The 26525-nt window shown below is 38.8% G+C and overlaps 1 protein-coding gene across 1 annotated transcript in view; it reads right to left on the bottom strand.

Moving 5' to 3' along the window:
• Positions 1-26525, bottom strand: part of CNTNAP4 (contactin associated protein family member 4) — a 273276-nt gene that overhangs the window by 11779 nt on the left and 234972 nt on the right. The window contains 6 exon segments of the mRNA XM_052655607.1: positions 6535-6622; positions 7456-7589; positions 9088-9312; positions 10778-11017; positions 24105-24323; positions 25342-25512. Of these exon segments, the coding sequence (XP_052511567.1) occupies positions 6535-6622; positions 7456-7589; positions 9088-9312; positions 10778-11017; positions 24105-24323; positions 25342-25512 (1077 nt within the window).

The following is a 26525-nucleotide window of genomic DNA, read 5'->3' as shown; positions in this document are numbered from 1 at the left end:
GCTTAAAAGCAATGCCTAGCATCAGATAGCTGCACTGAGAACAGGGCTAGTACAGCCAATAAGCAAAAATATCTATCTTTCCTCTTATCTGACTTCAGAAATATCAACAACATCTAAGTGTTAGAGCAGGACAGGTGGAGGAATTGAAGACAAATATCACTTTTACTTCACTGAAATCCTGATAAGACAATTACATTTAGATTGTTTCTGGTTATAAAAATCCCTAACCAACCCAGATTTTGAGGGTGATCCTGCCTGTTAAAAAATTAGCCTCAACTGTATCTTCCAATCAAGGCAATGACTTCGGCTTTTGTAAAGAAAATCTCCCAAAAGTTCTAAAAAAAAAAAAAAAGAGTACCAAGGAGTTAAAATTTGTTTGAAGCACTTTTCTATTTATTACCAGAGAGAGGAAACTGTTTCTGGAAAGGATATGAAATAAATGAAGAACAATTAAAACCAGAAGAGCTTCATGAAACCTTCTGTGGCTCTCAAAACAACAGTAACAACAAAGCAAAACAAAAAAACCTCAAAACAAACCTAAGTAGTTTGACCATACCTATGGAAACGGGGCCATCTTAAGAAAGGATCTCAAGGCCTTTAATCCATAAAGATAAAGAAACCTTGCCAGAAAATGGTACAGTGACTCAGTGCCTAAACCCAGCAGGATATTTTTAGCATCATAGGCAAGTACAACTAGGATGTAACAATGACAAAAGTTAGCAGAAAAGGAAAATGGCAAGGCAGACGGCAAATACAGTACGGATAATGTCAGCTTTTCATAAAAGGCATTTATATGCCAACCAAGCCTACTGCTCTGAGATACAACCTTGAGAACTGATTAATGTAAAAGCTATTTATAGCGAGGCATCTCGGGGTAACCTGAGCTTCTCTTTTGCTTTCAGCACGACCTGTCTCATTGGAAGTGTCATTTGACTGGACTTTTACAAAATCACAGTGTCCTTAAGTAACTGAATTAAACTTTCTTATGTACCCCCTGGGCTTTGAAGCAGGTTTGACATAAAATATCCCTGTGACTGAGGTCTGTTCCTGAGCTCTTCTGAGGAGGTGCAGTAGACATCCTCTTCCCTCTGACCACACACTTTATTTACCTCTGGCCCAGGTCTCCACTGCAGAAACCTGAGTTACTTCCTGGCTCTGCAGTCTCACAAGAGATAAATGATTCCCGCTGTCACTGTCTTTAAATATACCAAGGCTACTGCTTGCAATGAGGGAAAACATCTTCAGACTAAGAAAACTTTCCTAACATAAAAAACAAGTCTGTAAACAAAACAAATAAAAAAAAAGAACTCAGAACTAAAGTTACTGAGTTTGGAAAACCAAAGCCAATGTAATGCAGCTGATTAATTTTTCGAGGAAGATGGACCCAGGACGCAACCTGATTCTTCCCACCAAGATGTAGCAACCGGTTTCTGCTGTCAGTGCTCTCGCACTATGACATTTCTCACATACAAAAGTCATAAGTAGTCGCTGTAAACATCACTCAGCCTCTGAACAGTAATTTTCAATCATTTTGCCACATGTCAAATTATGTTATTATTCAAAATGTGGGCACATTATGCTATGAGAGGTTTTTATGCAATTCCAAGAGTATGTAATGATTTAATGGGGATTTTTTTTTTCCATGCAGTGGAATTGTGACCCAATAAAAGCTCAATGAATTAGCCAAACAACTGTATACCTGCATACTTCCTTTGATTAATTACATCGTGGAGAGATGTCTTTTTCTGTAATCTTTGCTTAAGTAGGTCTCTTAAAGGAGCTGATTGAGGAATCATTCACTTTGGCCTCAGTAGTTAATACATTTTGAACACACTTAACAAAGAAACGACATCAGACTGTCTGCCTCTTCAGGAGGAAGAACAGAAATGGAGCAAGTGTTTCCTCTCTGTCCTCATCTCTACAAATGGGAGTGGACTGTAGGAACGATTTTTAGCTCCAGTCATCATTAACAAGCAACAGTAGCAGCTCTCAAGCAAGGGGGATGATTTCGAAGAAGCAGTATCTTACTCTGATGACACGGAAACCATCCCCAGCCCTCGGTTATACTTAACAGCCAACACGAGCAGAATTCACCTTCCGCTGCCCTTGCTCTGACAGAGCTGTAGACCTTGGGCTGGCCGGACCAGTGTCTCTGCTGTGTCTGTGCCCTCTCTCCACCCCAAAGGTCCTATATCTGGACTCCTGTCAATTGCACCCTCTCCCTCTCTCATTCGTCAATGCCTGGTGTTTAATAAATTCACTCACACAGTACTGTAAGGCCCTGATCGTAGTTTTATTTTTTACTTATTCCTGATGCAGGTACAATTTCAAGCACATCAGTAAACTAAAGAAATAATTGCTTTTTCCTTTTCATTTTATAAATTATTTGAATTTTATCACTGTCTGAGGGTTTCTAGGTTTTGGCAGCTGATATATAATTTGGGATTTGGGGTTTTGGCTTCTATCATTTGCTCTCCATTGAAGTGTAAGTACAGCTCTGTTTTATGATGTTTAACAGCCAAATCCTTGTCAATGGCACACACTTGCCCATCCCACCTGGAGCACGTACTTGTGATTATATGTGCTTCTGACAAAATCCCAGTGTCTACCTTATCATTTGCTCTATAATTAAAATCAGATAAAACATTTCAACATCATGAGTGTTCTCTGCTTTTAGAATATAACACTTCTGATCAATGCTCGTGTATCATGATGAGGAGAAAGGCTATTTTTAAGTTTCTAGGTATGGCCAATTCAAAACGATATAGCTGTATCTGGAAATGACTGGAGCCACGATAAGGATGAAGTCATGCCAGGTACTGAAGATGGTCTATATTATAATTATCAAAATACTAAAAAATCAACCATACAAAAAAAAAACACCAAAAAAGTGATGTTAAAGTAGACTTTTTATTTTTTTGCTCCAAATGGTACTTCTCTTTTAAAATAAACCCTCCATTATCTTAAGAGACGTTTCCCAATATATTTACACAATTGCAGTGCCCTTAGCATACTTGGCTCATATATTTTCCTCACCTCTGGGCTCTGAAGTGAGTTTTACATAAAGGATTCCTGACACATTGAGATTGTTCTCAAGATCTTCATCAGGGTAAGTGGATGTCCGATCCTGGCTGACTACAGACTTTATTTACATCTGGCCTAAATCCCACCACAGTGATCCAAGAGCACTTCCTGGCTCTGTGGCCTCAGTAGAGGGAAATGATCTTTAATGGCCATCAATCACCTCCAATATACAAAAGCTCAGGATGAGTGCAAATAATCATCCAGTTGTTACTCAAATAAAATCTATCCTAACATATTAAAGTATTCAGACTTAGAATCCAGAGCTTCACTTTATAGTGAATTCTGAATATGAAAAGCAAATGTAATGTACTTTATTGAATATAGGAGTGTCTGAATTCAGCTGCTTTGGCAAAGAGCTTGATCTTCCCATCCAGCTCCCAACTACTAATGACTATTACGGCCAAAGTTACTGCATCCTCAAATATTTTAAGTGTAGTAGGGAGTTAGAGATGGTTTTCATGTCAGGTTGATATGATTTCTAAAATTTACCCTCCTTTCAACATCTGCTAGTCATACTGATTAATAGTGACAATGATCCAAAATTATTCCCATGATTCTTCCTAAGTGTAAGGAATGAGTATGGAAAACAGGGGAAGAATGCCCTTTATTTTTGGGGTCCATCTGAAATGGCAGTGGATGGTCATATCCTTGAGTGCTTGTTTGAAAATGGAAGCAAATGACAACTCTAAAATGTTTATTTTCTGCTCCCTTAAAATAAATATTCAGATATTATAAAATGATATAACTATTTTACTATTTTTCTTAGCTGCACCACGCAGCTTTCAAGATCTCAGGTCCCTGGCAGAGACTGAACCCAGGGCCCTGGAGGTGAAAGATCCGAGTCCCAGCCACTGGGCCACCAGGGGGGTCCCACGGTATGCTAACTTACTTTACTTTGGAGGGTAATTTGGAGCTATTTTATCCCAAGCAACATAGGGCATACTACACTCAATTAGATACACAGGAACATCGTGTATAACGATTATCTGTATGCCCACTAACCATAAATTCTGTGAGGGCAGATGCAACGTCTGCCTTGCTGAGTGGCACTCCCTGTGTTCACAGCAGGTGATACAGTGTATGTGCTAAATGAATAAAGGAACCAAATGGGCTTATAAAAATGAAAACCACAGTTGGTTAGCATGAGGCCAGGAGAATGTGCCTTGCAGACCTCTAACTGGGTGAGAGGAATCGACTGAGGGCCCCAGGTGCTGGGCTCTGAAACTCATCCTCAGGCTTGGGCCAGGGCCTTGCTTCCCACGGCTGTTCCCAGGCAAGAGCTGTCCACAGCGGGGACTTTAAGGCACACCCACCCTCTGGCGACACGAGACTCCTCTGGTGGCCAACAGACTCGGCTCCCCACAAAGCTGAAGTCAAGGATGCTTCTAACTGTCCCTCCCGCTCTCCGTCACTGGAAGGCAGGCTTGCATGCAGTCTTGATAAGCTCTCTCCTCACGTTCTCTTTCGTAAGTGTCCCCTTGATAAAACCCTCAAGTGGTTAATTTTGTCTTGACAACAGCTTCTTGGAGGGACTGCGACTAACATAGAAACCTCAAGACTGACCAACTCTCTGGAAAACGAACAGCTCCATTTTAGCGTCTATTTTTACCATAAATTAACGTAGCATGTTAAAATGTAATAATATACTACATAACATTTTGTTGTAAATGCATGCATATACCACACCAGATGACCATAAATTATTAGTCTCCTTTGAATTACACATGATTTGAATGCAATGTTAGTCTTTGGTCAAGACTCACACCTTAGGATCAATAAATTCATACTTCCATTTTTAGGAGAATGAATTGATTCAGACTCTAAAGTTCACTGCTGAACTTGGACTTTAATCTTGTTTTTCAGCATGAGTGATGTGAGTTTTAATAATACGCTATTCTTGAGTAAAAACATTAACATCTTTAATTCCTTACTAATCTGCAATATTCATTATAAAAAGGGAAACAAGTATCTATATGATGAATGTTATTATTCTACTGTTTGATTAATACAATCTTCCTCATAGAATGCAGGTCAGTTTCCCAATTGTTTTATAATATATTTAACATATTTCTATTCACACAAAGTATTTTCACCAGCAAATCTGGCATTAAGTTTGAAGATGCTATTTCTTCAAAAATATGATTTATCAACATTAATCATAGTTGTTAGAATTTTTAATCTTTTAATTTTACAGTTTTTTGTAAAATGCCTCAACTCAGGCCCTGCTAGACTGAGGAACTCTTGAAATTGAAATTTACTATAATTATTTGATCTTTTTTATTACTGTAGTTGAATTTATGTGATTTATGCTATGAAACCACTTGGGATTTTCCAGTTAAGCTTCCAGATAGCTAAGTAGTAGTTTACACATATATTTCATGTCCATCCTAGCATACTAGAAGAACAATTCAATTCAATTTCCTTTATTTGTTTGGAGAATAAGAGCACACAACACTGGCGCTTGTCACAATGCTAGAAAGACTATAAATATTTGTAAACTTAAGTATTAACCTTCTCAGAGCCAATATTCACCCACAGGTTTAATCAAGCATTCTCAAGATTCTAACATTACATACAGGGACTGTAAGAAATGATATTACAAGTACCGGAAAAGGTCAAAAAATAAAATATTTCATTTACTATCTTGGACAAAATATTCCAGGTTAATGTCAAATATCAAACTAGGAATGAAAACCAGACTACAGGAAGTCCTCCAACCTCACATTTATATCTAAAAAGAAAATCTCTTTTAAAATTTATTGTCCCTCTTTCCATTTAGTCTTTGTTGGCAAGTATTTAAAAAGCACACATGTTTTGATGCTAAAATGGCAAGAGTATGTTTCTATTTCCATGCTATTATCAGAGATAACTGGTGGATAGAAATAAGAATTATAAGGCATTTAGACAGACACTGGGTTATATTATAAGTCAGGAGGAGTAGCTGGCCACTGCCTTCAACAGAGCAGACAGGATCCAGGCCACAACCTGAAGCATATTCACTAACCAGAAGAATGGCAGTTGCTTTCTCCTCCATATTCTTCTGACCTAATCCTAGCGCTATCATTAGATTACAGTTTATATGTTTTGCAGCTGATTGATATATGGTGTGTTATTTATACCTTTATTATTTGATATTTTGGAAGTGTGAGAGTGAGACCATGTTTCATTATGCTGGACTGACATAGGGCGGACACCAGCATGGCGTTACTATTCAAGGAGGATGCTTACTCATCTTACAAAATGTCCTAGCTCACAATTACACACACCCCTGAGAAAGTACGGTTTCTGCCTTGATTATCATTCACTTCACAACTGAAATAAGGCAAGCGGTTTCTTTTGGCATGATGAGTTTGTGTGGGGTGTGTGTGTGTGTGTGCGCATCTGGAACATGACTCTTCTGGTCCATGTTTATGCATCATGTTTAGGCCAAAGGCCATTCCTCTTACTTACCTATAATCCTGCCCAGTACAAGGGATCTGACTGCACTGAGCTCCGTGCCTGATGCCAGGCGGACCTGCCTCCTCATGCTCTCATCAAGCTACAGAATTGTTACATGAGAGGCAGATATCCACACAGATGTTGTCGTTGAGAAGAGGACAGGAGCAAAGGAAGACAAAAGAAATTGATAAAATAGGCAATTGTTAATATGGCCCCAAAGATTAGAAAAACAGAGTTTAAAGTCAGTCATTTATACAGGCGAATGTTATTTTCTAAACTACTTCTATGTACCCTCAGATACCAGTGTACCCTACCTTCTATCCCCTTCTATCACTTTATTTTTTCCACTGTATAAGAAATTCAAATGGAGAAAACCCACAAAAAGATACAAGTTATCTTCACCTTGATATTTTTACTTAGCTGGGTATTTTTACTTGAGTCATTTAGCTAAGAAAGTTTCCTCTATCTAGAGGGCTGAAACATATGTGCTTTTCTTCAAAAGCTGGTAGAGTGAATAATTCAACTTTCTCTGCTATAATTCACATCATTTTAAAATTCATTCTGAAATTGTGATCATTAATTTCTGTGCAAGAAATATGGCTGCACGTACAGCCATCTGAAGTAAACTGGTTTCATTAGAGTAGCAACAGTTCTGCCAATCGTAGATTACGCTAAACTAAAAAGCACTTCCCACCTGAGTAAAGTAAAACAAATAGGAAAGTTTGGCAATTTTAAGTATCAAATACTATTAATCTCTTAAACAGAATCCTATTGCTACAAAAACCGAACACATTTGATGGTCTATGATCTGTGTAAGGGTGGCACTGGAAGAATGACTTTATTTAATCTATCCATTATCCAGTTTCTGCTGCAGGTCCGTCATGCTGGGGAGTTTACTTGTAACCACTGCTTCTGTTGTATTTTCTCTATTACCTCCACAAAGACCACTGCTTCTTCTCTGTTAATCTTTACGTGGTGAAGCTCCCCATCGGCCATGTTTTTGAAATCAAAGTTAACAACATCGGGTTCTTGATATCTATTTAGCTTGTACCTGATCTGCAAACTTCCTAAAGTAGAGGGGAAAAGTTATAGTTTAGTTAAAATTGTATTTTTTTAAACTCCATTAAAAAAACCTCAGAGTCCTTTTTTGTTACTTACTAATTCCTGGGAAAGAATTCACAACAGTTTATTTGGCTGTACACTTTCATCATAATTCCTAGAAGTCAGTTTCCATGTGAAACTGCACTATTTTCCCAAAATTAAGAGCAAATATGCTGCAAATAAGCAGGCTCTTTCTTGCAAATATTTAATTTGTCAAATATGTAATTAAGCATATGTAAATCTTTGTACTAGCCTCTGACTTAAAATAATAAGGTTTAATATATTATGAAATGTCAAACTACTGTGGAATATTGCAGTAACTTTCTGTTTCTGTAATTCATCTTTCAAAAATTATGCCTACCATTCCTGAAACGCAACTGATGAATGGAATTATTATTATCAAATACAGTTTTACGAAAGATAAGGAATTTTTTTCAAGTGGTCATGGTTATAGAGTTTGGAATGAAATTAGGGTGAGATGAATAGTTTGACCAAACTTACTGTTAGAGTTAATACTACTCATGTTTTAATTGCCTGCAAAGATGTCAGTAAATCTACTTCACAGGATATCTTTCAGTTTAACAAATATATGTAGAAAAACTTCAAGCTCAAAACATATACTGTGAGGAGGAATATACTTATTGAACAATATTTTTTAAAATTTGGTGTTCAGTGCCCTTGGGCCATATTTGATTTAGTTGAAATGATATAGCTGCATGTTTGCATGTCCCTTTGTTTTCCTCACCCAGACAATTTAGTCATAAAATTTTTTATCTCTAACCCAGATAAAGGGACGAGAACAACCACAGTAAGTGGGTGTCTGTAGCACACACGTCCCAAACCACACACCATTATCCTGCACTGGTACACTAGCATTACCCACGACTACCATATTGCCGAAAATCAGAACCAAGGGGTTATTTTATGGACATCTTCTTATACATAATGCTAACTGGTTAACATTCTCTCAAAACTTCTCTACTTTGATTTGAAGGAAATATTTGTTATGTACAAACAGGCATTTTATTTCAAAATGAACCAAAAATTGGTACTAACAAACACATGGAACAGTAAAGATTTTCTAGCAATAATAAAATTTTATAACAATAATTTAAAATATATTTATATATTTATGTAAATATATTTCTATAGTTAAATATATAATATATAAAATTTGTATATTTATATAAAATATTTATAATAAATATTTTATCTACATAAATTAAAAATTCACACAGAATATGTTAAATTACCAAAGCTATAAGGCTACAAAGACATTTGAAGTATTTTAAATAATCCTTTTAAATTTACAGGACAGCACTGAAAAAACAAAACTGAATAAATCAAACAGGCACATTTATTTTTTTCCTGTTTGTAGTTTGAGAAGCAAGAACATGAGAAATATCCATATTATTACGGATCTAATGCTCTGATACTATTTTCTCTCATTTGAACATCACTCACCATTTTTGGCGATGATAACTGAAAGGTACTCTTTATAAAAGGAACTCAGATAGAGCAGCAGGCTTGGCGTCCGTGTTGTGCGGAAGCTAAACTTGATCGTTTCCCTGCTCAGCCTGGTGTCACCATGAAATGAAGCCGCGTGGGAGCTGGAATTCTTACTTAAGGAGTAATTTTCTTGAAAATTGTAAATCACGGATGAGCCAGATCCAAAATAGGCAGAAATCTCTGAAATTATAAGCACATTTTATGTTAAAAAAATTGAAGACCAAGGATTGTTCAGTGGTCTCAGTTATGATACTTTTTAAATTTAAAAAATAACTATCCAAATTTTAGAAAATCATTTTACTTACATAAATGATTTTAATACTTAGGATTTATTCATTTAGGATTAGTATTTATTAATTTAGGATTAATATCCTAAATTCATACACACACACACACATACACCCAAATATATTTATATAAAAATGAAGAGGATGGTGGAAAGGGCAACTAGTTTGGGATTCCTGAACTCTTCCCTTCCTCACTATACAGGGCGGTGGTTGAATGCGAGCTGCAGGTGCTGCGCAAGGATGCACATCTCCACTCAGTGCTTTAGGGGTTTTGTCTGTTTGTTTTATTTTTGCTATCTATAATATTCGTTTTAAATCCTATATACTATGTGGGTACAGAATAACATTTCTGGTTACACTTTGCAAGATGACCTGGAAATCATTTAGATTCAGAAAATGAAGACATGCTCTTGTAAAGACACGGTCTTAGTTCTAACTTTAAACAGGAGAATTATAGAAAGGCAGAAGCAGTGGTTGATTACCCAAGGTTGATTTTAAACGATGTTGTTCCTGATAGAAAGTAGATGATTTGAAGAGTTCATTTTGGCCAACTTTCCTTACACAATCCCTTTGTTTTCATTGCAAAGCAGGGATCGCTTCAGTTTGAGGCCAATTTTCGTTAGTTTCCTTCAGGTAAAGGTTCGGTAGTCCAGAAACACTTAAGTAAAGCAACTGAATTAAACTGGATGACAATTTTCTATGAGGAACTATGAAGGTGTAGCAAATGTTTGTCTATTCACAGAAATCTGTTCAGAACACTAAGTGCTACACTCAGCTTTTCCCTTCTTCCATGACGTGGATCAGTGAACAAGACCAGCTGAAAAATGGTCCACTGTTTCACTTCACCAACAGAAAGTTGGCATTTCACAGAACAAGATGCCTGAGTATCTCTATTTTGTCACACATCGATACTCAATGGAAAAGTTATTTCTAGTCCTGTTTGCTGAATAATATTTGTTGGCTCAAACAACAAGGCTTCCCAAATGTCTTTGCATGGCTGGCCATCTTCAAAAATAACAACGCTTGTAATGATTTTAAAAATGAGAACTGCCCCCGTGGGACTGGCTGTTGACACCTGTATTATTTAAGAGCATTAACAGTAGATAGAAACGAGCAGATGGAGTGGCTGACACTTTATACCACTAGAGGCGACTGTTAGAAGGTTTATCATTAAAAGACACTGAGGCAAATATTTAAGTAATGAAATGTCATGGGCATAAAATAGGCAATTTTCTCCTCCCCCAAAAATGTTCAGGAATGGAAATATTCTTGTTTTAAATAGCTACAGAAAAGAATTGCTGGAGGCTTTATTCACGTTGGGTCAGCCTTGCTGTTGGGGGGACCCGAGTCACACTCACCGTCTGAGCAGAAGGGCCCCGCGTAGGCGGAGGAGGTGCAGTCACAGGAGAACCCGCTGGGCTTCTCCCTGCACGTGCCCCCGTGGTGGCACAGCCTCCCGTAGCTGCTGCAGTGTCCTCCGCACCCCGGCTCCACTCCCGGGGTCACCCTGGCTCTTTCTTCCAGGTCCAGGGCCTCTCCGTTCAGCTGCAGAGACCGAATGCAACCCAGGAAGCCCCTCTGTCGGGTGGCTGTTCCACCTACAAGGAAAATACTGCGTATGCGAACATGTTCTGAGGTATTTTGTTCAGGATTTTGAGACCAAGCAAGACTGAGGCCTCACAGAGGCCAAAATTGTGGCCTTAACAGAGAATGGCCGGAGTCAGAAGGGTCTATGTGCTTTTGGAAGCATGATTTGTTACAAAATGCTATTAAAAGAATCCATAAAGATAAAATTCATTGATTCATTATTTTCCCCAAAGGTTGAATTTGTTACAGATTTGTTTTCTAAAAGAGTTTTATAAAACTTTAAATTGGAGACTTTAGAAATCAGTCTGTTTTATTTTAAAGAACAAATTAAAGGCTCTATTTCACTTTCATTCAAAATAACAGTGATATGTATTGATATTCTTATGTAGAAACTAATTTTTTCTTGCAATTTTTAATAAGCATATATTTGTGGGTGGAGGAGGGCATGGCAACCTACTCCAGTATTCTTGCCTGGAGAATCCCATGGACAGAGGAGCCTAGTGCACTCCCCTGGGCTCCCCTGGGGTCACAAAGACTTGGACAGGACTGAAGCTTCTTAGCACGCACGAAGGCACTGCACACGTGGTTGTCCTTCATATTGAAACCTGATCCTGATGTGGGACAGCTTTCATTAGTGAGAATTATGGAGGAATCCTTGAGTTCTTCTAACTTGATTGTGCATTAATGTGATCTTTTGGTCATTATCCTTTCATCAAAACATGCAGCATCAGATTGAGCGCCAGAGTATCTGCTTTTGTTAGGTGTATTTCCCACTGAATTTTTTTCAAGTGTTGGACCGGTGCTTATTGTTTTGGAAAGATTCTCAACAATATTGGGGAAGTGGATTAATGGAGACACAGAGTGATGTGACATTTACTGAATGATAGATAACAACATGCACTTAGCAAGCCGCTCTTGACAAGGTTTTAAGAATTTGGGAAGAACCACACCCTGCTGTCCTAAGGCAGCGGAGGAGGAAATGGCAATCCACTCCGGTATTCTCTCCATGGACAGAGGAGCCTAGTGGGCTATAGCACCTGGGATCGCAAAGAGTTGGACACAACTGAGTGGCTAACACACACACATCCTAAGACAGAGGTGCTCAAACGTCAGGAATGTGAGTATCTCATCGAAAGGCTTCTTAAAAATACAGGCTTAGGCTTCCCAAAAAATACTGATTGTGGCGGGCCAGACATAAGGCTGTGAACCAGACTGAGACAGTCACCTGACTCCCATATATAAAGCATCATTTGATGGGAATGAAACCTCTGAGTGCACTTGGACATACATCGGTGCCCAGGAATTTCAATAAATAACAGCTCGGAACTTGAAACAGGAAAATAGCATCCTAATCTAAATAATCTGGGTGATTTACCCAGAAACAGTTAGATGTTCTTGGAACCTCTGAAAAGGAGCTTCATCTTTTGAACAGATGATGCTGTCTCACCACCAGGACTGCATACCTGCTCCGTACCTGTTCTCTCTTCCTAAAACGGGTTCATTCCCTCCTCCCTCACTTCATCTAGCGAGCTCCTAATCTAGCCTCATTTATGTAACGTCTCCTTATTCTCAGAGATTAAAGAGGTTTTTTTTTTTTTTTAATTTTAGAACCAGAAAATTTCCAGAAAGAACCTACAAAAATATGCCTTTGTCATCATCCAGCAAGCTTTACATTTGAACAATTTACTTTGTATATTACCAGTGTCTCTCCATCAAAATACACATTCAGTTAGGGCTATTGCAATCACAATAGCCCAGCACACAGACCAGCACCTGACACCTAATTTGTTGTTGTTCGGTCAACTCTTCGCGACCTCATGGACTGCAGCATGCCAGCTCCCTTGTCCTTCACTAGCTCACACATAATAGCATGGCAGTAACTATTTATAACTACAGCTAAGTGAACATTAGTCATAACTAAGTATTAATACTCAATTAATTTACTGTTAATAATCAGCACACTCATTCACTAAACCAACTGTAGTAGCAGCGGGGAGCATGGTGTTTCAAAAGTTGGAGAGAGGTACATTTCCTCACAGGGATGTTTGGGTCCCTGGGACTGAGAACACAGATAAAACTCAATGAGTATTTCTGAATAAATTGATTCTATGTTTTTGGATAATGACATACCATGAAGACGAAACTAAAAGAATCTCTGAGAAGCCTGGGACTCATGGTGTTACAGGATTCAGATTCATAGATGTAATGGTCCCTGTTCAAATGACTGTATTCATTTATTTATGCCATTCTCACCATTTTTTAAAACATAGTAAAGTTATATATAGTTCCCCTATATATTGCAATTATTTTTTAAGTAGATAAATTAAGATGTTTATTTGGAGTTTCAACACCAAACTCTCAAAAATTCATAGAATGAATAGAAAAGTAGAAGGACATAGTAGAGCTGAAAAGCACTATGAACCAATTCAAGATAATTAAGATTTATACAATTTTTACACAACAGGAGGATACAAATTCTATTCAAGTTCCCATAGACTATAAACCAGGAGAAACCGGAACACATCCAGAGACATAAAACCAGGTGCAAATTTTTCATGGTCTAAAGGTATTGAGTCAAATGACTGTATTAAATTTCTGTATTCAAATGGCTTCAGCTGACATAATGTGCACCTCTTCAATGAAGAATATGAAAGTCTTAAGGGGGTGGGTGGCATATGCTCTATTTATAGATCCAGATTTAGTGGGGGATGGAGCCAGACAGCATACAGTTCCAGGTTCCTGGGCAAGGCAGGGACGAGGTGGCGTTATCCCAGAGTTTCAGAATCGCTGTCACCCTTGCTGCGCTCCTCCTGCGCCTCCTCAGTCTTCTGCCATCCCTGGTGTCTCTCTGCACCCCTCATCTTCGGGACATCTTTTCCTTCCACATCCAGCCTGCTGCTATCTTGACTCAGTAAGAATGTCTAGGGCTCAGTCAAGGGACAGAGATTCTTGGGGCATCCTTGCTGGAGTTCTCTTTCCTGGGTAAGGAGGGTGGCCTGCAGCCTTGGTTCTAGCTCTGGCCCAGGCACTCTTTGGAGGAGGGCCAGATGCTATGAAGTCTGCATTAGAGGTGTGTATTCCTGGTGTATTTCACTGCTTCATGTTACAGTATTTTAAATCACGGTGTAGAGTTTATGGTACAGAGCACCACTAAATCACAGTCTGTTATGCATTTGTCACTCTGAAATATCCACAGGCTCTCTGATTTAGGGGTTTATCTCAGTCTGCCAGTGACATAATAATAACTAAATAACCTGGAGTCCAACAACTGAAGACATCCATTTTCATCAGCTCCAACTCATTCATTCTTGTTTGTTTTCTGCTGCTTTGTTGCAGATGAGAAACTAGAGGCACAGATAAGTTCAGGGACTAGCCTGTGGGCACAGCTGAGAAATTTTAGAATAAACACGTTTAGTCAGAGGCAGAGTTAAGACAAAAACCTACAGTTGGGGATGCCTCGTTCCTCTCCACACCAAAACTCGGTCAAAATAGAAGAGTTCCATTTTCTTCTCCTCAGATCACTTTCAATTTCAATGGCATTTCAGTCCTGCTAGCATTATTTAGCAGCTCTTTTCTGGACACTGACACTGGAGGTACAGAGTTACATACAGTGGGTCTTGGTCTCACAGATCTCACGGTCTAGTAATGGATTTAGGAAGGGAAACATGAGCATAGAAAGAGGTAGAAAGAGATACCAAGTACAGAGGACGGGGATATTCACAGGTAGAAATATATGCATATACATGTGAAATGCATGCTTAAACAGCACTTGTAATAGTGAGAAGAAAATCAGCACAGTTTGTAAATAAGATTTCTTGATTCTGTACTTTTAAAGTGTTTCGTGTGTGTGTCTGCTCAGACACTCAGTCATGTCTGACTCTTTGCGATCCCATGGACAGAAGCCCACCAGGCTCCTCTGTCCATGGGATTTCCCAGGCATGTAGTGGGCTGACATTTCCTTCTCCAGGAGATCTTCCTGACCCAGGGATCAAACCTGTGTCTCCTGTATTGGCAGGCAATTCTTTACCACTAAGCCACCTGGGAAGCCCTTTTAAAGAGCTAATGTTAGCCTAACTAAATGGCTTTAAACTACATTTTAAAATTATCAAGAAAATGTGGTGTCCAATTAAATAAACATTTGCAGCACATGGGTATTAAAGATTTTTACTCTACCATTAGGCTTCAAGTTACTAACCTTTCATTGTAAGATGTAGCTGTTCAGGAAAACATGGTTCATGTAAATAGGGTTGGGCTTGAAAGCTTAATTAGACATTCCAAAGACTTCTCCAGGTTAGAGGATGTCCAATTAAAATGAGTTGCAGTTTGATTAATTGATTCTGGATGTTTCTGCTGAGTTATTATGTTTGGAACCGTCTTCCAATTAATTTTCCATCAATTTACCTGCCATACTGTATCAGATATAATGGATTCTGGAACTTCATACACACAGGGTATTTTGTGAAGCAAACACCCAACCTTCCTATGTGGATGAATACAACCGAATCTGTTCACTTACACACAGTATTGGGATATTGCACCTAAACAAGTGTGCTAGGTGCCGAGTGGAGACTGAGCCCAATCCTTTTATCACGTTCCATGCTCTCAGGAAGTTAGACTAAGTGACAGATGCTATTGTCACAGAGTCCAAGCTGGCTCTTTCCTATGCCAATTTCCCACTACTTCTGTGGCAGGAAGACCTTTAATTTTTTAACGGAAAATTATTTATGTGATGTGCTCGAATATAACTGAGGATTAACTGGGAACTGTGCAATCCATCCAGGGGCCTTAGAAGAACAAAGAAAACAAGATCCCTCAAAATCCAAAGTTGCAGAGGCTTGTCGGGCAGAGGACAGGGGCTCTCTCTGAGAATGGCAGGGAGGCCCTGGCCACGGGCCTTCAACGGGGGCAGGGAAGTGACTGGGCATGTGGGCGGGGCCGGGACCAGGTCAGGGGACTGTGCTCTGCACACCACGCAGCAGATCTTCCCAGCCATCCCCGAGGTCCAGGGGAAGACGCGGCCTTGCAGCAACAACAGCATCAGTTCGTGTTAGTGCTGAGGCCGGACGCCCAGCTATAGTTTTGCCGTGGAACATTCCTTACTGAACAAAGCCCTGCAAGGCTGGTAAGAGCAGGACTGTCCTCCCTCAAGTTCAAAGAGCTGTGATGGCTGAAAGAGGTGGGTGGTGTAAGAAAGCACGCCACAGGCAGAAAAGTCAGTCGCTTTTCCCTGAACCAGAGCCAGTGATGAGCACGGGTCCTGGTGGCAGCAGCAACAGGGAAAAATGGGTCTACTCAGAGTTAAGGCCACAGTGCTGAATAGCTTGACCATACTAGGGGCCTGTTTTTCAAAGAAATGAAACTTGGTGCTATTCATCATATTCTCTGATCTCAAGAGATCCCATTTGAATTCTGATTTTAGTCAACAGTCACTCAAGATTTGCCACTGGACAAGGAAAATCCACTGGGAGCTTCTCTGGCTAATCATGAAAATGACATCTCAAAGACAGAAGAAAATATTTGAAATAAATGATATGATTACATTACAGAGCAACACAACTTTTATTGCACTGAACTTTGGTAATGAGGGAATGTATTTATGACTACAAAGGAAAATTAGCCTGTAATAAAAATTATTCAAACATCAAGTTGTTTGGCATTCTCTTCCTGTAGCTATATTTTAGCCTATCAAAAACAGACAGAAAGCAAAGAGAAAGAAATCTAGAATATATTATAATTAAGAACTTCTGCTCACCAAAAGACATCAGCAATGTGAAAATACAAACCATAAAGGAAAATATCTATAATAAATGAATCTGTAAAGGACTCATCCACTATATATACAAAGAACTTCTAAATTTTTTTTAAAAAGAAGACAACCCTGTATAAAATGGGCAACAGATCTGAACAGCCACTTCAAAAAGGATGATATCCAAATGGCCAACAGAGATTTGGCAGTGTCTCCTAATGCCTGACATATGCTTATTCCTATGACCCAATACGTAGAAGGCAATGGCCCAGTAATTCCACCCCTAGGTACACAACCAACAGGTATATAAGCATATGTTCACCAAAAGACCAGCACAGGGCTTTGTATTTGTAATATGCAACTTTAAAAGTATGCAAACATCCATCCGCAGTAAATAAATATATCTCTGTTCTGGTACTGTCCTGGTACTTTCCTGTGGCTCAGCTGGTAAAGAATCCGCCTGCAATGCAGGAGACCTGGGTTCAATCCCTGGGTTGGGAAGATCCCCTGGAGAAGGGACCGGCTACCCAGTCCAGTATTCTTGGGCTTCCCTTGTGGCTCAGCTGGTAAAGAATCCACCTGCAATGCAGGAGACCTGGGTTCAATCCCTGGGTTGGGAAGATCCCCTGGGGAAGGGAAAGGCTACCCCCTCCAGTATTCTGCCCTGGAGAGTTCCATGGATTGTAAAGTCCATGGGGTTGCAAACAGTCAGACAGGACTTTCACTCTCACTTTTCTGGTACTGTCAGTGTCCCCAGAGCTCCCCAGGCAATATGAATGTGTGACTACGTTGAAAACCAGCCTTCAGAGCTTCAAGATATTAGAGTTCAGCATTAACCTTTGTGTATGGTATTTAGAAACTGTTTGCTCAAGATAATAAATATTTGTAGATTTGCTGCAATTCAAATGCAATGCAAATGACGTCTGAGTCTATGTCAGGAGTCCTTACTTCTCCTTCGGGTCCTAGTCCCAAAGTATTGAAATGAAGTTTGCCCCATTTAGAAACCTTCCAGTGAAAGAATTCAGGCCGCAAACAAAAATTGCAGAGCTGGTTGAATGAAAATCAATTCAAGGCTAATTTAAGACGCTTCTAAGAAAAATGCTGAGTTTACAAACCAAAATAGAAAATGACCACTGTCACATTTCAGCTTAAAAAAAATGATTGATTCTTTTCTCTGCATCATTTCCGTGGCTAGAGAATGGCTGTGGGTGTGTAATCACAGCAGCGACTCTCAACATTGAGTCTCCCATGTCTACAAGGTCAAGGGCATATGTTTAATCCACCAATCAGCATTGAGTTGCTAAACTTATATTTTAAGATAGCGAATAGCATCTCTGAATAGGACTATTTAACTAAGACATGTCATGAATCACACACAAACAAAAAAGGACAGAGGGAAAGAACGTGGAAAGGTTGGTAAAGACCTAGTGCCATAATTTAGAATAAGATTGGAGAAAGATGGGCTACAGATAGGAGGGGAATCGTCATTTTTACACTAAAAAGCAATGTGATGGCTGAGATTTTCTGGGGGGAGGGAAGATGTTCTAGTGCTTCTCATCTGACCATCACATCAATGTTAACTTTTTCATACAAAGATTTCCATTCATGATTTCATTACTCCTTCACTAATCTAAACTGCATGCCATCCTACAGTTTAGATTAGTTGAAGATAGTTATGCTAATATCAGGAGCTACACGGATTGTTCAAGTTCTTGTTTTTTATAATTCTGTGGTATAGTTCAATCTCTGAAACTATATACCACTTCCTTATGCCTATTTCAACTGCCATGTATAATTGTTGCTCAGCTGAATCACATTTTCAGTCATGCTTTCTATTTAGTTTTACTGATTTTGCTCTGAAATAAAAAGATTTTGCTCAGAAGCATTAGTCTTGCCTCAGAGTCTCACTATGAGATGTGAACACACTTTATTATTGGTCCTTAGAGGACAGAGTGAAGCAAGCGATGGAGAAAATACACCAGTTTCCTTCATGTTATCCTATTGCCGTGCTCACTTCTGAGAGGCTGCCAAAACCTCTCATCTCAAAAAAAGGTAACATAAATCAACATAGACCTGGCTATGGTAGCACAGGCAGCTGGAGAAGATAATTTAAATCAAGATTAACATATATTCAAATATCTGCAATGTTTTACTTGTAGGGAAAAGTGTTGAAGAGAGTATCTCAAACAAGCACATTTCTACACGGTTGAAAGTTCTACTGTTTCGTATTTATAGTCCTGCAAAATAGCTTGACTTGGTATTTGAAATATTCCACAAGGGGTTTACTGTTTTGTGCGCTGCTGCTGCTGCTGCTAAGTCGCTTCAGTCGTGTCCGACTCTGTGTGACCCCATAGATGGCAGCCCACCAGGCTCCCCCATCCCTGGGATTCTCCAGGCAAGAACACTAGAGTGGGTTGCCATTTCCTTCTCCAATGCATGAAAGTGAAAAGTGAAAGTGAAGTCGCTCAGTCGTGTCCGACTCTTAGCGACCCCATGGACTGCAACCCACCAGGCTCCTCCATCCATGGGATTTTCCAGGCAAGGGTACTGGAGTGGGTTGCCATTGCCTTCTCCAGTTTTGTGCTCTATTTGGTCATAAACAAGAAGGTGAATTTTTTTTTAATAAAAACTACTGAATGCTGCGGTAATAACAAAATCTAACTTCGACCAACTGATACACTAACCTTGGCCTTTCAGCTTTGCCTTATTTATAAAAACTGTGCTTCCACATAATTTAAAATATCATCATCATCACCATCATCAGTGTCTCAATTTAAACATTTTTATTAGGAGAAAAAGTGATGCTGGAAACTACAGGCTTACTCTTTTCGATTATACTTATTTATTTGTCCTGATCCCCAAATAAAAATGATGGTCGTTATACACCCTTGAAAATACTGATTTGTCATAATTATTTTTAATATGGATGGGTGAACTACAAATTAAACTCTTGAACCTGTAAGTAAGGGAAATGAAATTGCCCTTTAAGATTTTAGCCAGAAAATCAATTATATTGGATTAAAGCAGAGATTCCCAGTCACCCAAGGAGTCAAGGCTCTGAGAGTTGACTTAACTCCAACAATGTGAAGGCATTAATATGTGGGGAAGCAGTTTCTAAGAGAAGATCCCTCTGCATTCGTCATGTGCTGGCAAAGAACACTTGAACAAAGCAGCCCGACTTCCCGGTGACAGTGATGGTGGGTGGGTGGAACCTCACTGGGGAGGCGGGCTATTTTCTCTGGACTATGAAGAATACCCAGGGGTCTTTTCCAGGCCGGCGAGACTGTGGTTTGGACTGCATATGTGGGGCCAGGGAACAGCTTTAATCCTGGTGCAAGTTAGGATAAAGGAAGAAGACAAGATAAGCTAACTTCAGGTGAAATTAAAGACTGAGAAATGATGTGACTAATGCAGAGAACTTGCCAAAGGATATTAGCAGGAGTAAATGGAAAACACTAGCAGCAATAAGGAACTCATTAGTAAGTGGTGCACACCTCCAGTTAAGACATATCCCAACTCTCTTTATTGCCATCTCCATATATATATATGGAATGCAAGGTCAAGTGGGCCTTAGGAAGCATCACTACGAACAAAGCTAGTAGAGGTGATGGAATTCCAGTTGGGCTATTTCAAATCTTAAGAGATGATGCTATGAAAGTGCTGCACTCAATATGCCAGCAAATTTGGAAAACTCAGCAGTGGCCAGAGGACTGGAAAAGGTCAGTTTTCATTCCAATTCCAAAGAAAGACAATGCCAAAGAATGCTCAAACTACCACTCAATTGCACTTATCTCAAACACTAGCAAAGTCATTCTAGTTACTTGGAGAATTCAGAATTCTCCAAGACAGACTTCAACAGTATGTGAACTGTGAACTTTCAGATGTTCAGGCTGGATTAAAAAAAAGGCAGAGGAACCAGAGATCAAATTGCCAACATCCGCTGGATCATCAAAAGAGTTCCAGAAAAACATCTACTTCTGCTTTGTTGACTATGCCAAAGCCTTTGACTGTGTGGATCACAACAAACTGGAAAATTCTGAAAGAGAGTGGAGTACCAGACCATCTCACCTGCTTCTTGAGAAATCTATATGCAAGTCAGGAAGCAACAGTGAGAACTGGACATGGAATGACAGACTGGTTCCAAATAGGGAAAGGAGTACATCAAGGCTGTATATTGTCACCCTGCTTATTTAACTTCTAAGGAGAGTACATGAGAAATGTTGGACTGGATGAAGCACAGGCTGGAATCAAGATTGGCAGGAGAAATATCAATAACCTCAGATACGCAGATGACACCACACTTATGGTAGAAAGTGAAGAAGAACTAAAGAGGCCCTTGATCAAAGTAAAAGAGGAAAGTGAAAAAGTTGGCTTAAAGCTCAACATTCAGAAAGTTAAGGTCATGGCATCTGGTCCCATCACTTCATGGCAAACAGATGGGGAAACAATGGAAACTGTGACAGACTATATCATTTGGGGCTCCAAAATCACCACAGATGGTGATTGCAGCCATGAAATGAAAAGATGCTTGCTCCTTGGAGGGAAAGCTATGACCAACTGAGACAACATACTAAAAAGCAGAGACATTACTTTGCCAACAAAGGTCCATCTAGTCAAAGCAATGGTTTTTCCAGTAGTCGTGTATGGATGTGAGATTTGGACTATAAAGAAAGCTGAGCGCTGAAGAATTGATGCTTTTGAACTGTAGTGTTGAAGAAGATTCTTAAGAGTCCCTTGGACTGTAAGGAGATCCAACCAGTCCATCCTAAAGGAAATAAGTCCTGAATATTCATTGGAAGGACTGATGTTGAAGCTGAAACTCCAATATTTTGGCCACCTGATAGGAAGTACTGACTCTGGAAAAACCCTGATGCTGGAAAAGATTGAAGGCGGGCAGAGAAAGGGACGACAGAGGATGAGATGGTTGGATGGCCTCACCAACTCAATGGACATGAGTTTGAGTAAGCTCCAGGAGTTGGTGATGGACAGGGAGGCCTGGTGTGCTGCAGTCCATGGGGTCACAAAGAGTCAGACATGACTGAGCAACTAAACTGAACTGATATTTATATATGTGTTTTTTTGTTTTGTCTTATTTGTCTTTATTTTGTTTTTTACTCTTTTTTGGCTGCCTCTTGCCTTTTCCCCTGAAATATACTCTCAGGAAGGCAGAGAACTACCTTTTGTCTTAATAAGTGCTACATCAAACTAGCTGTGATTATTACTAGCTTTTTTGGTACTAGTTTTCACCCATTTTATGCTAATTCAGTATAACCATTTAATTACAATTTAAATTCCACTGAATCTTCCCAAAGGAGAAAGGTATTTTCATCTAGAAATAAAAAACATGCTGATTTAACAGTAATGTTGTAAATTGACAAATTCTGATGTTACCTTGTATGTATTATTCTATTAACTTGGTTGGGGTCCTTTCCTAAGAGTTGTTCAGTCTTATAGTAGAGGGAAAGATAAAAATAGACACTTCTATGGACTCATGACAATCAATGATGCATCTCTACCTAAGGCTGCAAGACTTTCTTTCAACATGAGTCCATTTTTTAATACACTCACATTAACCACTTCTATTTACTCAGTTAGCTATGAGTAGGAAAGAGGAGACTATATAAAGAGATTTTTCTCAATAGACATAACTTTTTCCAAAGATCTTTCTTTCTGCTTTTCCTTTTAATTTTCAATGATTTTGAAAATACATTAAAGATTTCAATTTCTAAAACTTTCTAATGACACAATCGTGCTTGAATTTAACATATGGGAATGTAAAAATCCTAACCAATATTCCCCATAAAGATAAAATCTCTTAGATCCTTATTAAAATTATAACACATGACTGATGGCAAAAGATTCAAGTCTGCCCTAATATATCATCTATATCATAAGAGTATTTCTATCCATTACAACTACCTGAAAACAAATTAAGGCCAGGGTTCCTATCAGACACAATACACAGTGACTCCATTTCTAGGAAGTTAAAATTCATACCAAGAATGAAAGGTCATGCCCAGGCAAACCACAGCAGATTTCACCGAAAAATTCGAGGACTGTTTCAGCTTTCTCAATTTCTAAGAACAGGAAGGCTATTTGCTAGATCCTGACAGATTTTAAATTGCCGTAACTTTTGCTGTGACCATCTCTTATTGTTTGTAACTCAAGAAATATCTGTGTCAATTTCCTGACTGAGCTCCTAGCATGTTATTAAAAGAAAAGTTATGTATTTCCTCTCATGTTTTCTTTATTATTTCCATACCCTTTAATCAGCTTCATCCTTCCCAGTGATAGAGCTTAAAACAAGGCCATTAAACAAGAGAAGATGTAATGGGGATCTGACGAGAATTTTGCTCTAAAACATAACTCTTACAAAGGCTTGAAACAGTTTCTCATAATTTACAATTTATCCTGAGCAACAGTGTTGCTGTGTCCTCATTTGCACTAAAATATGTGAAAAGTGATCAAGTAAGAGATAATTCCTTGAACGTCATGGTCAATAAGTCCTGTAACTAGCAAAGATGTAAAACAAACACACCCAGAAGGATTCTCCTATCAAGTCTATAAATACTAAGTGAATGTAATTTGAAAATAAAGGAACAACATTTGGATATAAATGTAAAGTAGGCGATCAGAAGGCATCAGAAAAATTCAGAAAATAATGGACACCAGTAGAACTGGTATAACTGGTCAAACCATGGATGCTACAACAGTTTGCTCATGCTAGTTTTTTTTTTTTATTTTTCCTGCCATTGGCTTGTTTTTGGCAGGGATCACTGGTTGGCGTCAGCTGGATTTACAAGGAGGGTTCTTCGACTTCCTGGGGAACAAAGGTAAACAAGTCCAATATCATACTAAAGACACTAACATTTAAAAAAAAATTGGAACAAGCCACATAATCTGGAAAATTAAGAATATTTACGTTAAATTTATATGGCACCCTATGTTAATTACATCTCAACAAAACTGGAAATGAAAAGAATGCAGGTTTAGGAATTAGTCAAACACAAATGTGAATTTCATTACTAGGTGGGTTTCTGAAGGCAAGAGATTTCAGCCTCCTGCACCTCAGTTACCTTGTCGGTAAAACTGGGATAATATCCGTTGCACAGGTTGGTTATGAGGAAGTAGTAAAAACACCCAGTGCAGCCTGGAACACAGGTTCTCAATAAATGGTGGTTTGGGGGTGGTGTTATCATTATCTTATCAGTTGAGTTCAGTCCCTACATCGTGTCCGACTCCTTGCAACCCCATGGACTGCATTGTTATCTACAGTTGGCATTATTTTCTTTCGGCCCATCTCTGCACTTACATCATGCAATTAAAGACAAATTGTCCAAAGCAGGGCTTACCCACGAAGAGCTGACTGTTGAGCTGCAGGAGGACATGCCCGTCTGCTGGGGCCGGCTGTGTCCTTGGTGAGAGCTGATCCACTCGAACTGAGGCCTCTTTCATGTTCCTCTCAACCCTAACATGGTGCCACTGGTTGTCGTTGAAGTGAGTGGGTGACTGCACCGAGATTTCAAAAGGCCCATTTCCCACATCAAATGAAAATGTCACAACTGCAGGAGCTGGAAGCATCAGACACGAAGATTGTTCATGTTAGTCCCCGTGGTGGGGAGGCTCAGTCTTCAATGCCCTTGGGAAGAGCCCCATTGCATCAACAGTCACTAAACATGAAGATAATGGTTTGCATTCTATGGAAGAAACCAGGGATGTCGGTGTAGAATAAACATGGAATGAGACAGTAAAATACGTTTGTATTTTGTGGGGAAAATGGATTCTAAGAAATTAATCACTGGAGCTAACTGTTCATATTGACAAAAACTAAAGCTATTTGTTTGTTTAGTCTCTCAGTCATTTCTGACTCTTTTGTGACCCCATGGATTATAGCCCACCTGGTTTCTCAGTCCATGGCATTTTCCGGGCAAGAATACTAGAGTGATTTGCCATTTACTCCTTTAGGGGATCTTTCCAACCTTGGGATTGAACCCATGTCTCTGCATCAAAGCTATTTAGCCAGGGGAAGAGAATTAAATAGCATCTGGAATTTTATGTAAAAATAATTTTGACAGTGATTCAGGGTTTATTTAATTTCAAAAGCATGTAATATACATTTGATATCAAAATATTAGCAGTCTAAGAGGATAGCAAAATAATATGGCTGGTTAATTTAATTAATTTTTAAACTGAGTATTTGGATTTTTTAAAATGTTTAATTCTTCTGAATTTAAAAGACATTTTAAGTTGGTTCTAGAGAATACTAATAATTTCCCCAAATTATCACATTATTAAATAATTTTCTTGCAAACAATGCTATCTTAATATATTTTTCTTCCCAAAGGACACAATGAAAAGATTTGGTTGATAATGCAGAAACACAGTACTTTAAAAATTAGTTACAGAATTTACTCATAAACCCCTATAATAGGAAATGGCACCCACTCCAGTACTCTTGCCTGGAAAATCCCATGGACAGAGGAGCCTGGGGGGCTACAGTCCACGAGGTAACAAAGAGTTGGACCTGACTGTACACACTCATTACTCCTAAACAGAATTCCACAGACGTCTAAGGAAAAGACGACTTACAGCGTAGCTCTATCCGTATGAAATCGGTAATCCCCAGGTTCTCTAAAAACACCCCAGATGAAGCTGTTGTCTTGAAGAAGAAAGATACATCCGCACTCAGCTCTCCATGAAAAGTAGGAAAATGGAGGTAGGATGCCTCGGTATTGAAGGAAGCTGAATTCCAAAATAACTCTGTTTTATTTTTAACGAGAAAATAAAAAAGGAAACAAATTCATAAAATGAATGACATAACTACATTTTCTATTTTTTGCAGTTTTACTATTGCTCATTTATACAAAGTTGCTTTTTTGGTCTGTTAATTATACAGTATGCAAAACATGAAAACATGATGAGAGATTTTACAAGGATTGGAATTCTGGGTTCCTTCCAACACAGGACAGGAATGATAACTACACTAAAGGTCTGGAAGGTATATTTCATATGAAGAAAAAAAACCCACAGCCTAAATGCCAAATGGTTATGGTAAGATCTGCCAAGCATTAACAGACAAGTTTTTTTTATAATTTGAAAATTGAAACACCTACATTACTTTAAATAACAAAACTCTTCAGAAGCTCAAAGTGTTTTTCGTTCTAACACTTCTAATTCATGTTTTACAGAACTACACCCTCAACAAACTGTTTTCATTAATGGACTTTGTGATTGTGATTGGCAGTAAAAATATTCTCACCTAATGACAGATCAAGACAGTACTTACTCTGTGCTATGCTGATAGTCTCACAGAGAAAATGTTCTTTTCATCCTAAATTATCTTTTACTCTGCTTGTTAGAGGGAGGAAAAATGCTCTCAAAAAATTTTAAATGCTCAAAACAAGAAGGTGAAAGTGTTTCAAAATTGAAGTATATTAAGACATTTGCAAAAAATTATGTGGACTATATAGTTAACTATAATTTCTGTCATACAGAAATACAACTTCTTCACTTTCCCACTTTTTTTTTGGTTATCTACAAATTTTCTTTTGAAAAAAATATTCTGGGCCTTACATAGCAGAAAATATGGGGAAAAAATACACACGCAGTGGCATGAAGTGACAGGTGTGAAATCCAGCTGGATACACGTGGTTGATGAGAAGCATTATTGGAGCAATGAACTATGTAAGTTGTCGACACATCAAAAAGAGATCTACATCTTGAGTTTTAAGCAACTGCCTTCATATACACTCACAACACTGAATAAAATTCGA

This window comes from Budorcas taxicolor, chromosome 18, assembly GCF_023091745.1.
Source record: "Budorcas taxicolor isolate Tak-1 chromosome 18, Takin1.1, whole genome shotgun sequence".
NCBI lineage: Eukaryota > Metazoa > Chordata > Mammalia > Artiodactyla > Bovidae > Budorcas > Budorcas taxicolor.
This window is presented reverse-complemented; position numbering and strand designations above follow the sequence as displayed.